This window comes from Ichthyophthirius multifiliis (genome assembly GCF_000220395.1).
Source record: "Ichthyophthirius multifiliis unplaced genomic scaffold scaff_1120509251038, whole genome shotgun sequence".
NCBI classification, from domain to species: domain Eukaryota; phylum Ciliophora; class Oligohymenophorea; order Hymenostomatida; genus Ichthyophthirius; species Ichthyophthirius multifiliis.
Window position 1 is genome coordinate 1 of NW_004086260.1, and position 14,623 is coordinate 14,623.

The 14,623-nt window shown below is 16.1% G+C and overlaps 3 protein-coding genes across 3 annotated transcripts, besides 17 other annotated features; all 3 read left to right on the forward strand. All coding sequences in view use genetic code 6, as the record gives it.

The window, feature by feature from the left end:
- The first annotated feature begins 3,585 nt into the window (after window positions 1-3,585).
- Window positions 3,586-3,625: a microsatellite.
- Window positions 3,588-3,641: a microsatellite.
- A 1,246-nt stretch (window positions 3,642-4,887) lies between these two features.
- Window positions 4,888-4,939: a microsatellite.
- A 596-nt stretch (window positions 4,940-5,535) lies between these two features.
- Window positions 5,536-5,658: a microsatellite.
- Window positions 5,580-5,651: a microsatellite.
- Window positions 5,580-5,658: a microsatellite.
- Window positions 5,650-6,330, forward strand: IMG5_133230 (hypothetical protein; the record flags this gene model as incomplete). Its single annotated transcript, XM_004031925.1, has 2 exons — window positions 5,650-5,940; window positions 6,019-6,330. The coding sequence occupies 2 exons, from the start codon at window positions 5,650-5,652 to the stop codon at window positions 6,205-6,207; spliced, it is 480 nt and encodes a 159-aa protein (XP_004031973.1). The 3' UTR covers window positions 6,208-6,330.
- Window positions 6,331-6,558: 228 nt separating this feature from the next.
- Window positions 6,559-6,596: a microsatellite.
- Window positions 6,597-6,890: 294 nt separating this feature from the next.
- Window positions 6,891-6,945: a microsatellite.
- Window positions 6,946-8,156: 1,211 nt separating this feature from the next.
- Window positions 8,157-8,191: a microsatellite.
- A 1,831-nt stretch (window positions 8,192-10,022) lies between these two features.
- IMG5_133240 (hypothetical protein) lies at window positions 10,023-10,403 on the forward strand (the record flags this gene model as incomplete). Its single annotated transcript, XM_004031926.1, has 1 exon — window positions 10,023-10,403. One exon carries the CDS (start codon window positions 10,023-10,025, stop codon window positions 10,401-10,403), a length of 381 nt encoding a protein of 126 aa, XP_004031974.1.
- Window positions 10,404-10,930: 527 nt separating this feature from the next.
- IMG5_133250 (hypothetical protein) lies at window positions 10,931-12,873 on the forward strand (the record flags this gene model as incomplete). Its single annotated transcript, XM_004031927.1, has 5 exons — window positions 10,931-11,791; window positions 11,951-12,214; window positions 12,307-12,604; window positions 12,665-12,819; window positions 12,869-12,873. Exons 1-5 carry the CDS (start codon window positions 11,377-11,379, stop codon window positions 12,871-12,873), a joined length of 1,137 nt encoding a protein of 378 aa, XP_004031975.1. The 5' UTR covers window positions 10,931-11,376.
- Window positions 11,833-11,913: a microsatellite.
- Window positions 11,838-11,878: a microsatellite.
- Window positions 11,840-11,913: a microsatellite.
- Window positions 11,886-11,937: a microsatellite.
- Window positions 11,906-11,939: a microsatellite.
- Window positions 12,874-12,899: 26 nt separating the features above from the next.
- Window positions 12,900-12,951: a microsatellite.
- A 307-nt stretch (window positions 12,952-13,258) lies between these two features.
- Window positions 13,259-13,313: a microsatellite.
- A 186-nt stretch (window positions 13,314-13,499) lies between these two features.
- Window positions 13,500-13,552: a microsatellite.
- The last annotated feature ends 1,071 nt before the right edge of the window (window positions 13,553-14,623 follow it).

The window sequence follows — 14,623 nt, forward strand, 5'->3', positions numbered from 1 at the left end:
TCAATAAAATCTAATTTACATCTTTAATTACAGGTGTATGAAACCATTAGAATTTTTATAAAATAAAAATATTCTCCTAATTAAATAGGTAACATATCTGCTTCTTCTACCAAAGAGTCAAGTTACAAAATTAGATTTTAGATTAAAATCCGGATTAATTACATAAAAGGTTATCCTATAACTTAATCAATATCATATCCTATAACCTTTTTGATAGATGTGCTAGTTTTATAGATTTGTTTATTATATAAAGATATAAAAATAATAAAAGATTTTTATTAAAATAAATCTATTTGAGCATCCTATTTCTATAAATTTCTTTTCATTACATTCTTAGAATTATTTATGAATGATTTTTTATTTCTTTTAGAAAAATCAAAATATTCAATATATATTTACAACAATTATTATGTTTATGTATGTTTTGGGCTAATATCAATTAATCTATTAATTTTTTTATAAATATTCTATTTAGAAATAATACATTTATTTCCTTATTTTTATAAGTCATCTAAATTTATATAGTCGTTACATAAAAATTAGTAAAACTCTTATCTTAATTATAGTGCTTTTTATATTTCTTTTTTTGTCTCTAATTATAAATAATCATACTCTATTATATAGGAAATTCCCAACCTTTAATTTTAGTATTCATGTTAATCGAAAAAAATTTTGAATTTATTATATGTTTAATTTAGTAAAATATAGACAATTTATTGGGTTTATAACGAAGATTTTTCATTCACAAATTATTTAATATAAAATATTTGGGTAAACGATTTAGCAGGATTATTAGCTATTTACGTAAGAAAACTCATATACAGAGCTCTTATTTCTAAAAGAATACCTTCTTTTTAATTATGTGTTAAGTATTTTTAGAATAAATTGTTTAAATATTCAATAAGGAATTATTTCCGATATTTATGCCCATTAATTTATTAAATATTTTGGTTGTTTTGAGAATTTTTAAATTTAAAACAAAAACATATCTCTTAATTACATTTCATTAAATGGTTTGCGTAAACATTTTCAAAAGTAACTCCTTGTCCATTTTTCATATAATCTTCTATTGCGATGTTAAACAAAGGAATTAAAGAACGCACGTATAAACTAAATTTTTCAACTTTTAAACTATTTATATCAAAATTTATTAATTTTTAACAAATTTTTGATTATAAGAGAAAACCCAAATAATAGGATAGAGGAAGAGTTATTAGAAAAGTAAAAAAAAAAGACATTTTTAAATCAATATTTAAATATAAAATACTAATCACACTATTAATTATTTAAATTGTACAAACTTCACTATGTAAAAATTAAATTTCTAAATAGAAAAAAGGATAATCATATAAAAAAGATAAAAACTTTATTAAATTAAAAAAAAACTAAATCCATAATTATATCTAAAGCTTACCAAATTTATCTATAAAAAGTATTATTATTTCAAACAATATAGAAATCCATTTATATTTATTTTTACTACTTTGAGCCAAATAATCACTTTCTATTAATGAATAATCGAATTCATTTAATAATATTAAAATTTAAATTAAAAAAGATTAAATTAATATAATTATTGAAATAACAATATATTCCTTATTAAAAATGCCATCCAAACTTAATTATATGAAAGGAATTAATAATAAATATTAATATGTTTGATAAAAATCGAAAAAATTAATCCATCTGCTTATAATTTGTTTTTTCTTTTACTATCTACAGTGTGCCAAAGCAAAAAAACGCATAAAAATGTAAAAATTAAAATGTATTTAAGTAAAAAACACAAAAAAGTATTTTAATTTAAAAATTCTAGAATATAATTAAGGTTTTTTTTGAATATAAAATTACATTTTCAAAAGTTATCTAATAAAAGTGTCTTTTTTTTTTAGAAAGATAAGTTAAAATATATTATCTATTTGAATACTTATTAATTATATTTAATTCCATAATATTAAAAATAATGAAAATTTTAAGTTTCTATTAAATGCTTTTAATATTAAAGACATTTATGTAATATAAAATAATTTGCTTTTATAAGTAAAGCTTATATTTTCTTTAGTATTAATTTATTTATATATTTACATATTTTTTTGTTTTTATAAATTTTGTTTATTGCCTGTATAAATAAAAATTAAAATAAGTTAAAGATAATTTAAAATTTTAATAATAAATTAGTAATTTAATTTAAATTAAAATAAAAATTATATAATAAATAAATTTTATTTAATTAAATATATGGATAATTTTTTTTAAATAAAAAAAAATATATTTAAAGTATAATTAAATACAATAAAATATCTTATTTATATAATAATATATATGCTTATTAAATAATTTAAATAATATTTTAAATACATAATTTTAATTACTTATATTATTATTATATATAATATATAAAATTAAATTTAATTTAAAATTATAAAAGAAGTTGCATTTTTTTTAATTTAATTAAATATTTCATATTTGAAATAAAAATAATAAAATAATTGCTTAGTATAAAATGTTTTATACAAAAATAATATTTATATTATTAACAAATACAAAAAAAAAGGATAATAAATTTATATAATCAATAGCTTTAATAAAATTCTATATAATAATGGCATTATCAGCTTCCTAGCTTCCTAAATTATTTATATTTATCACTCCTCAAATTTAAATCTATCCACCATTTCCAGTAATCGAATATTCAGCTACTGTTTTATAGAACATAATTTAACCTAAAATATGGTTTGATTATTATTACCAAAATAGTCATCGAAACAAATTAAAGATAAATAATTGAAAATATTGTAGGGATTTTTAGTAAAATGTAGGACACTAAAATTTTTTTTTTGATTAATATGCCATTTTTAAAATATTAAATTATAATTAGAAAAATTATTGTGTCTAATATTATAATATTAATGAAATTTATAAAAGAACAATATATTTAATATAAATTAAAATGTCAATTAAAATTAATCGTATTATTTTTAATTTTTAAATATACAATATAAATAATAAAATAATTAATTATTTGGAATAAAAAGCTAAAAATAATATTAATAATTAGAAAAAATTCTATTTTATTATATATTTAAGAAAATAAAATAAAAATATATAATTAATACATTATCAAAATAAAATTAATATTGACGTAAAAAAAATATTAAGTTTATAAAAATATAATTATTAATATATTTTAATATATAATTTATTTTGGAATTTTAAACAAATTAAAAAATATTATATTTATGATTTTAATATTATTATCTTAATTTTAAATTTTGAGTATATAATTAAATAAATACAAAATTTTATAAAATTCCTTTTGTTTTTGCAATATTTATTAATTATGTATTATTTGTTTAAATAGAAATTATTTAAATTAAAAATATAATTTAAATTCGTATGTTTTAATATTTTGAAATTAATAAATTTAATTTATCAGAAAAATATTTAAATTAATAATAATGTATATTAAAATTTACATATTATTGAAATTATATATTTATTGGATTATCTTTAATTATTTATATAATAAATTTTTTTATGAAATCAAATATATGAATTATATTTTAAAAAATATTAATTATATAAAGAAAAAATAAAGTATATTATAAATAAACTATTTAAAAATAAAGAATAATTATAAATAATAAATATATAATAATCATATAATAAATTTATTTAATAAAAAAACAAAAAACAAAAATTATTACAATTACATTTTATTGAACTCATAGTTTCATTTATTTTATAATATTCTTTATAGTATTTAATTATTTATACTTTAACTAATTTTTCATTAAATTATTATATTTAAATTTCTAAAAATTTTTCTTTCTTTGTAAATTAAATAAAAAATTATTATAATAAATTAATATATTTGTTATTATAATTTTATTAATAAATATTTTTTTATTTTTTTTAAATAAAAATGTAATTATAATTTATTTATTTTTTACATTTATTAAAAAAAATAGTTATTTTTAACTTAATTAAAATATTTTTTTTATTATTTTAATTTTTTGCTTTTATTTTTTCTAATTTTATTATTTAAATTAAATATAAAATATAGAAAACAATTTTTTATTTTTTTTTATATTTTTCTAATAAATATACTACATTTTTATCAATATATTTTTTCCTATTACTTTCTATTTTTTATTTACATTTTTTAATTTATTAAAAAATGATGGTATTATAATATTAAAGTTAAATATAAGAAATTTTAATATATATTTTATTATTTTATATTTTATATCAAATTTTGTATTATTTATTTAAAAAATCAATATTTTTAAGTTTTTATTAAATAATTTTTATAAAAATAGAGAATAATTATATATTAATATTTAAAATTTAAAAAAAAAAAAATTATTTAGAATTTCTACTTTTATATTTAATTTCAAAGAAAAATTTAACATGAAAAGCAAAAAGATATAATACCAATTATATGTAAAATAGCATATTTTTTTTTTTATAAAGCATACTAAAAGTTAGGTGCGCCTAAAATATTACAATAAGAATGTAATGCGAAGCATGCAAATAAAGATTGTGTTTTTAAATAAATATAACTAGAGTAATATCCGAAAACAAAAGTCATTGCACCTTATCCAGCTTTTTTTTTATAATATAAATAAATTTTTATTTTTAAAAAATATAATACTTGAAATTATAAATGAAGTTAAAATTGGTCTTTTTAAAATTAGTAAAAAAAAAGCTTAATAATGGCCTTTTTTAATACTTTAGAATAAATAAATAATTTAAAATTTAATTTTTTATTTACATAAGGAAAATATTAAAGGACTTATTATTTATATTTTATAATTTTATTAAAATTACTTATTCATTATAGCTGTAAATAATACTTTGAATATAAACTCTTCAATAAAAGGTGCCTTTTTTATTTAATATTTTTTTTTATTTTAATTTTTTTTCAATATTTTAATTTATATACTGCAAAATTTTTTTTATTTCTATCCATTCTTTGTTAGTAAAGGCATTTTAAATTAATTTTGTAAAAGTTTTTTACTTTTTTTAAATAATAAAATAAAAGATTAATAAATAAATACTTTTAATCTTTAAATTATTGAACTCATAAATAATATACTATTAATAATTAAAGTAATCATTATAAATTTTATTTCTTAGAAAAAAGTATTATTAAACTATAAACATTCTAAAATACTTTCATCTTTTTCACAATAAAATATTATTGTATTAATTGCTAGAATTAATGTTATTATAAAAGCTATTATTAGTTTTGATTTTATTTTTTAGTTTTATCTTTTATAATATAATTCGACATAATTATCTTCATTTTAATTAAGCTTAACTTTAAAAAATTCTTTGAAAATATAAAAATATATATAACCCTTTTTAATAATTTTATATACTTTTTTTAATTATGAATTTATAAATATAGTTTGTTGATACTATACTTTAACTATATATTGTACAAATTATATATTCCATTTTTAAACTTTTTTATTTATTCTTTTCAAAATAAAAATAGTATGCTTAATCTTTTTATTACTATAATTTTAAAAATAAATTAAAAAATAATAAATAAATATTTATCAAGTAATATTAATAAATAAATAAAAAAAATTAATAAAAAAAAAATATAAATATAAAAAAATAAACAAATAAAATAAATAAATGAATAAACAAACAACTAAAAAAGAAGACGAATAAGAACAATAATAATTATTTTAAAATATATTAAAAGAAAAATAAGATAAATTAAGACAAAACTAAAATTCAGATATATCAACTAGAGTTAAAATTGCTATTGAAAATCCTCCTTTGAAATGTAATGATGAATAGACTATTGAAAAGTATGTATTATTAGTATAAAATGAATTTTCAAATATAAAAGGAAGAGAAAATGAACTTGTAAATAGTCTTAATGATGAAGAAGCAGTCAATTTATATGAATATATAAATAAGGTTTAAAATTATTCAAATTTCATTATTATTAATTTATATTTATACATATTTTTTTTTTAACAAATTTATTTATATTAGAGTTTTTAATATATATCTGAGGGAAAATCTAAAGAAGATAAATTTTTACCAGGAAAATTATTAAAAATACATTCTCTATTAATTTAAAAGTTTGGAAAATCATTAATTTTAAGATCTATTTGTAAAAAAAAAGCCTTAATCTAAAAAATTGATAATTTTAAGGTTTCAAAAGACATAAACTAGTAATGAATTATGCAATAAACAAAAAAATATTGATAGAAATACTATTATTTATTTAAATGAATAATATTTATTTTTCTATATTTTGTTTTCTTAAAAAACAAACTTGATAAAAATAAAAAATTGTGCTTTTTTTAAAAAAGGAATATTTTTTTATTTTTTAATATTATTACATTATATTAAATTTTAATTTATTTAATGAAAAAAGTTTTTATATTTAATTATATTTATTTTATTAAAAACTAAAATATATAAATTTAAGATAAAGATTTAACATATCAAAAATATTGAATTTTATTTTATTTTTAATAAAAATAATAAAATATAATATGAATAATTATATAATCATGAGAATTTATTTTAATAAATATAAATAAAAGTTAAAAAATAAAATAAAAAACTATAAAAGATGCAATATTAATATTTTAAAATCTATAATAAATAGTCTTTGTAATATTTCCATTTAAAAAGTTACACTTTAAATTTAATTTCTTAAAATAAATATCTAAACTTAAATCATATTAAGAAGTGATTAAACTATTATAAATATATGCTACTTATTACTTATTAAAATACATAACATTATATATAGATTAGAGGTTAATTGGAATATTTTTCTAAAAGTTAGGTACAATATAGGAAATAAAATTTAGACAAAGCATCAATTTCTTTTTTTTTAGTAAAAATTAGAATTTTATATATTTATAAAATTATAATTTTTTTTATATACTTTTCAAATATAATTTTATCATAAAAAATATTAATTCTATTTATTAATAAATTTGTTTGAAAATTTCATTCAAATATACTTGATTCAATGCAATTCGGAAATATTTATTTGGGGTTTAAGTAAGTTTAGACTAACTAATTAATTTCTATAAAAATAGATAAACATAAATAAACTTCTTTTAAAAAATTGAGCCTTCTTTCAAAAATAATATCTTAAATGTAAGGCTCTATTATAGTAAATAAATTCTTTTTAGATATTTTTCATCTTATTTTTTACTCACATCCTTTTATATATAATCTACATAAAATATTTCCGGATTTAATTTATTAATTATATTTTTATTTACTAATAATTTATATCTAAGTCTATTGGATTCGTATACTATTTAAAAAAATAAAAATTATTATTTTATTTTTAAAGTAAAAAACTAACATTCAATAAATTTCTCCTAATAAAAATTAATTAATATTTAGTTTTTTAATTAAAAACACAACTTTAAGTAATGTGTTTATATAAGTCAAAAACATATTTAAATTTTATTCTCAAACATTATAATAAGTAAATCTACAAATATAGGAATCAATATAAAATATATTATATTCATAAATTATTGTTCTTTTTTGTTTATATGATTATTTATAATTCAATTAATCTAAAATAAAATAGTTTTAATACAATTAAATTTAAATTAATTTATTTTTCAAGAAAATTTATTTATAGTAATGAAAGTAAAGAATGATAAATTATATAAATACAATGGTATAAATATAATTAAATATTAGTTTATTTTTTAAATTGAACTTATATATGTTTTATTTATTTATTAATTAGATTATTGTAGAAAACTATATATTAAAACTTAAAAAAAAGTTTTTAAAATAAAAAATATTATAATTATATAAATAATAATAATAATCATATGATAATATATATATAAATATTTAATATTTTTATGTTTTAATCATAAATTTATATATAAAGTTTTACTTTTATTTATTTATTCTAATATTTATCTTTATAATTTACATTTCTTTAAAAAAATTATTATTTATTTTATATATAATCTTTAATATTTTTTTTAAATTAATTTATATAATATTTTATTATTAAATATTAGTATAAAATAAAAAAAAATATTTATATGATATTATTTTTATAATTTGAAATAATAAATTTTATATTTTTTATAAAAATATCATCAATATTTTATATATATACGTATATAAAATTTTTAAATAATATTTTTTTAAATATTTTTTTTTATATTTTAATATATATATTTATATTAATTCTTTTTATTTTAAAAAATATTCAATTAATAAAAAATAAATGTTTTTATCCATTTATATATTTGTTTGTTTATTAATTTAAAAAATAAAAAAATTGCAGAAAAAAATAAAAAAGAAAGCTTTATAATAAGTATTATGTTGGAAATTCAACAAATAAATTTAAAAATGAAAATAATAAATTTATAATTTATCTAATGTAAAAAAAGATAAATAAATAATAAGATATATATAATTATTTTAATTAAAACAAAAAAAATTGTATTAAAAAAACACATATAAAAACAAAATTCAAAAATAAAATATTTTAAAAAATGGAATCATAAAAGTAAATATATGTATATAAATTTGTAGATTAAGGATAAAAGTTATCATAATAAAATAAAGATTTGTAATTAACAGCATTTTTTAAAATAAAAATAACTTATTATTTCTTAAAAAAAAAAAAAAAAAGATTCCATGAATATAATGAGCGTAGAAAATTAAATAATGATCTGGAAGTTTAAGATTTTTTGTTTTCTATACTTTTTGCTTACTTTAAAAAGAAAATATAGCAAGATAGATTATTTTAATTCTTCAACTAAATTAAAGAAGTAAAATTAATACTTTTTTTATCTAACATAATATATTTTAATAAAAAAAGAAAAAAGATTAAGAAGAACTTAAATATATATACGAATACTTTTATACAATAGGATTATATATAGATAGTATACAAAAGCAAATCGAAGATAAAGAATATATGGATTTAAAATAAAACTATCTTCAATTTTTAAAAAATCTTTCAGAAGAAAGATTAAGTAACGACCATACTTATATAGACACATTAAGTGAATTATAAATAAAGACATCCAAATTGATAGATGAAGACTTATTTGCAAGAAAACGTCGAAAAATAAACACCAAAATGTTTTATTTATAGACCAAATACAATCTTTTTAGTTAATAAAATGAAGGATATTCTAAATTATTAGCCCTATTATTTGATTTAAGAGAATAATTTAAACCTTAAGAAGTATATGAAGGAATAATAAACTTAATCGGATATTTTGATTTAGACCCAGACCGTGTATTGGAATGTTTATTAAATTTTTTCATCTTAAATTAAAATAATACCCTTTATATATAAATTATATAACATTTCAACAAAAGTTCCATAGCAAATTTATTAGGAAAAAAGCTCGAATATTTTTCAACTCAAAAATAAAATTCTATCTATTTCCAAGATACAATAACCGTATGTGCCTATTTAATAAAATACGATTTAATAAAAGTAGAATAAGTATGGAATTATCTACAACCCACAGATATTAAAATAACTGAATAATTCTCAAACACATTTAAACATGCATAAAATTATTATTCAGATTCTTATAAAATAATTCTCACATTCAGTGAAGATGATGAAAAGAAAAAAGCCTTTGAAGATGAAAGACTTAATATATTCCAAAATTAATTTCTTTCATATTAGAAATTATGGTTTTTGGAAGCCCTTGTGCGTGTGAATGCTTGGGAACATTTCTAAGAAGTTTTTAATGTTTTTGCCTCTTATATTGATTTAAAAGCCCATGGACCACTTTTGGATTCTCTTTTAGCTTTATTTGATTGGGTCATATAACCTTTTTATTAATAAATATCACCCTCTAGACATATTTTTAAGAATAGAAGTGCCCATAAGATGAGCAAGTATTTAGACAGTTAAACGAGTCTTGTTTAATAATAATAAATTAAATAAGTTGAAAATATAGATAATTGTGTAAAAGCAATGCTTCTTTTTTTAAGAATAATTAAAGCTTACGTAGGATTAGATGCCATATTGTACGCAAAAGTATGCCGTATATGCAGATTTATATATAAATAAAATAATAGCTATTAATTGGAAATATAAAAAATATGTGGAGAATATTTATTACCAGGAGTTTAATTATTCGAATGTAATCCAGGAGCTGTAAATGAACTTTGGAATGCATTTTCTTTATTTGATTATAAGACAAGATTTTAATATTATTTAGAATGTTAATCTGAGAGAATGTATGAACTAGTTTATGCACTGTATAAATAAGGAAGAATAGTAAAAGAAGTAAAAGAAATATTTAATAAATTAAATAATGATAATAAAAAAATGTACTCGAAAAAAATCATTAAAATAGCACATAATAATCCTTTTGTTGTACAAGGATTTATCATGAGAAGGGTTACGATGTAAAATTATGAAAATCTTATTCCTGATTCTATTGGAACATTTTAATATGGAACTAAACTTTCACATGATGTTTTTGTTTATTTAATAATACATCATATTGTGGATAAAAAAGAAAAAAAATATGATAATAAAACTGCCTCAATTGAAGTTTGGTTTAAAAATTGTTCACTTTTTATATCAAATTTTTACAAAAAATTCTATCATGCCGATATGGTATTTTCTTATCTTTTTTTATTAAAAATTATTTATATATATTTTTTTTTAAGACTCCTATTTTTATGTATTTTCTTAATGCTTTTAAAACAAGTCGTAAAAATATATTCGAACCTAATAAAAATGCAGCTATAGATCTTTATATATTCAAAGACATCATAGCTAAAATGACAGGATTAGTAATTCCTTCAAATTTAAATGAAAATTAATTACAAGCATTTGCAGGGGGATTAACATTATAAGTAAAAATATAAACATACATAAACTAAAAAGAAATTAAAAAATAAAATAGGTATAAAGTTTAAGATTAACTGAAGAGGTAAAAAAATGTAAGAAAAGTCAAAAAGCATTAGAATAATTTTTTTGGAAAAGTACATATAAATTTATAGATTTAGAAATAGAAAACAAAAAGGAAAAATCATCATTAGCTTTCTATATGCTTTTATTATTAGGGCAAGAACGTGCCAAATTTATGGATACATATGAATTCGATACTAAAACAATGGAAATGTTTTATGATATGATAAATGATTCTTTAAATTTACTAATTTATTTCCTTAGGTTTTAATCAGAAGGTTTTTCTTAATATCTTTAGTTAATGCCTTAAAAAGCCTTAAAAGAACTAGTTTTGACCTATCAAATTCCAATTGAAACAGCATTTTAAATAACTAGAGCGGGCTTTAAGTAATTTTCTTAAATGACAGAAAGCGAATAAGCTGAATGTTTTAAAGAAATCAAAGAATTGTATGATTCTTTAGACTACTAAACTAGGCTTATAGGTAATTATGAGCACATGGAAACAGAAATAAAGAAGAAGGATAAGAATAAGAAATAAGATTATCAAAAATAGAAAGCAGATAACAAAAAGGATTATGGGATATAATCAAGCCAGAATTATATTGTACTTTCTGGATGCTTTCTTTAGAAAATATTAGTATAAATTAAGAAGTATACAAAGTACAAATAGCAGAAATAAAAGACAATATAAGTAAAAAATGGCAAGAAAAAATAAAAAAGAAAAAGATAAACCAAAAGAATTAAGAGATTAAGAATCTATTTTAAAAAAACTAGAAACTGAATTAGAAATATACACAAAAAGATATGAATAATATGAATTATATATATAATCTATAAAACCTAAATTATATATAGACTTTAAAGGTAAAATTTATAATATAAATGAAATTTTAAAAACATAAAATAAAAAATAAAATATATATAAAATTATATATTAATATATATATAAAAAAATTAAATATATAAATTTTATAATAAATATATATTTATATATATATTTATTTATATATTTTTTTTTAATAGAAAAAGATAATTTTATTACTTAATTTTCTTAAAGTTGTATTCTTCCTAGAATGGTAATAGAATAAAACGAAGCTATGTATTGTTCTAGATTTTTTTTATGCCTTTTAAGAATCAACTATGCTCCTTTGAGTGATTCTGTTAGGTCTATTAAATAAATTGTTATGAAAATTTTACCATATATTTAATGTGCTACTGAAAAGGAAGCTATCAATATTTCTATTTTATTAATGACATTTTTAGACCATTTTCTAATTATTTGGATGGGTCTGAAAAATTATAAGAGTCTTTAAAAACTTATATTCATAAAAATATTATTGAAAAATTTGATTATGATAAATATAAAAATTATATTTCAGCAAGTATTCTTGATAAAATGTTTAAAGTTATTTAATAAATGACCAAAAACGAAATCTAAGTTAGAAATATATTAACTCTTTTAAATGTTATTAAGAACATTTATCCTAAATATAAACATTAATGTTAAGAATGTAAAGTTTTAATGGATTAACTTGAAAAACAATTTTCAAAAGAAACTTATAAAAGTCTCACCATTAGAATTGAAGGATATTAATTATTTTTAGGCTCTCTTAAAAATTTAACTGATGCTCCTACTAAATAAAAAGAATAGGAAAAGAAAAATATTACAAATCCTAGGTATATATTTATATATATATATCCTTTATTAATAAAAAAATGTTATATTCTTAAAAAAAGTACTGAAAATTTAAAAAGTAGTCATAGAAGTTCTGTAGAAAAATATAAAAAAGAACATGAAAAAAAAGAAAAATTACAAAGCAGAGAAAAATCAAGTGATAAAACTAGTAAAAGAGACGGAGAATCAAGAAATAAAAAATAAAGAGAGGACAGAAGTAATTAATAATATATTATTTAAAAAAAAAAAAAAAATATTTAAAATAGAATGAATAAAATAACAAAATATTTTTAAAAGAAAATATAAGAATATATAATTTAAAAATAAGAATATTTATATATAAAAATAAATTATTATTTATTTCTTAAAAAAAAAAAAAATTTTAGTAAAATTATATTTTTTTTTTTTAAAAAAAAAAAATTAAATCTATATTTTATTTGTTTTATCAAAGTTCTTCTATTAAATCGTCTAAATTTTAACTATTTTTTTTAAAAGATAATTTTCTTACAAGATATTCAGTTTGAATTTCTATTTTATTATATTCTTATCTATATTTTTTTTTAATAAAAATATATATATAAATAAAATATTTATTTACGAGATTTTATTTTATTCTTATTAATCATTTTCATTTTTTACTAATAAGCTTACTAAATTTTTATTTTTTTCTAATTGTTATTATTATCTTTCTTAATTATTTTATTCTTCTTTGTTTTCTTCTTATTTTGATTCTTAGTCATCTTGATTTATTTAAATCTCTTATTAATTTTCATTTTATTTATTATCTTCTATATTTTCTGTTTCTTTGCTTTTTTATAAACTTTGATTTTAATCTTTTTCTTTTTTTTTTCTTTTTTGATTTTATTTTTTTTAAGAACCTTCATTAACATGTTCTTATTATTTTTATTCTTCATCTTATTTATTTTATTAATCTTATTTTTTTTATTAATTAATATCTTCACCAGTAAAATAAGAAAAATATTAACTATATTTCTATTTTTTTAATAATAATAAAAAAATTTAATGCATCTTTACTCATATTTTTTTTTTAAAAAAAAAAGAAGAATACGTTCATAATTTTTTAAAGTTATTCATTTTCTTTACTATTTTCTTAAATATCAATAATTTTATGCCTTGCATGATCATGATCTCCTCCAAGATAACAATCTTCTTTTTCCTTAATTAAAACTAAGGTTTTTTGTTTATAATTATCCCATTCCTCATCCCCAAAATTTTTCTAAAGTTTCTCCTAACCTTCAATTTTTCTTCCAATTTTAGTAAGAAATCCCAAAAAAGAGCATTAATTCTATGAATTAACAGCAATAAATTTCAATAAACTAAATTTTTAAAAAAGAAATTCACAAACGATTTCCGATTTTTCGTCTACACATATATTTATGCCTTCTTAAATTATTTTTTCAATCTAAATATGTAAAAGATTATTCTAAGGATATTTTTGCATTAAACTACAAATATGTTCGAAAATACCATTCTCAGCACACTTTTCTATTGCTTACATATTCTCGCATTTGAATACATGCCCAAAAAACTCAACGATTTTCAGCTTTTATAAACTTAAAATTTCTATTTCCTTTCCAAAAGAAGTCAATAATTTCTTAACCTAACCATTATTTTACAATAAAACATCATTTATTAAACCTGGAATATAATTCATAAAATACTCCACTAAAACTAACTTATTATTATTTTATTATTAATTATCATCTAATTATTCATTTTAATGTTAAACAGAAGATGAGGACATTTTTCTCTCTTTAATTTAATTATTTTAATAAGTCACCAATATACTTAAAATATTAGCCGCAGAGCACAAAACACCATCTTCATATTTTTTTTATTTTTTATCTTTTTTTTGAACAAGAACTTAGAAAAACCTTGAAAGAAACTTTTCTGAATAAATATAATTTTTAGCAGTTTCAAGGCATATATTTTCTCCATCGCTAGTAATTAGTTTATCTATTATTTCCTATATTATATGCTCGATATTTTTGGCTTCATAA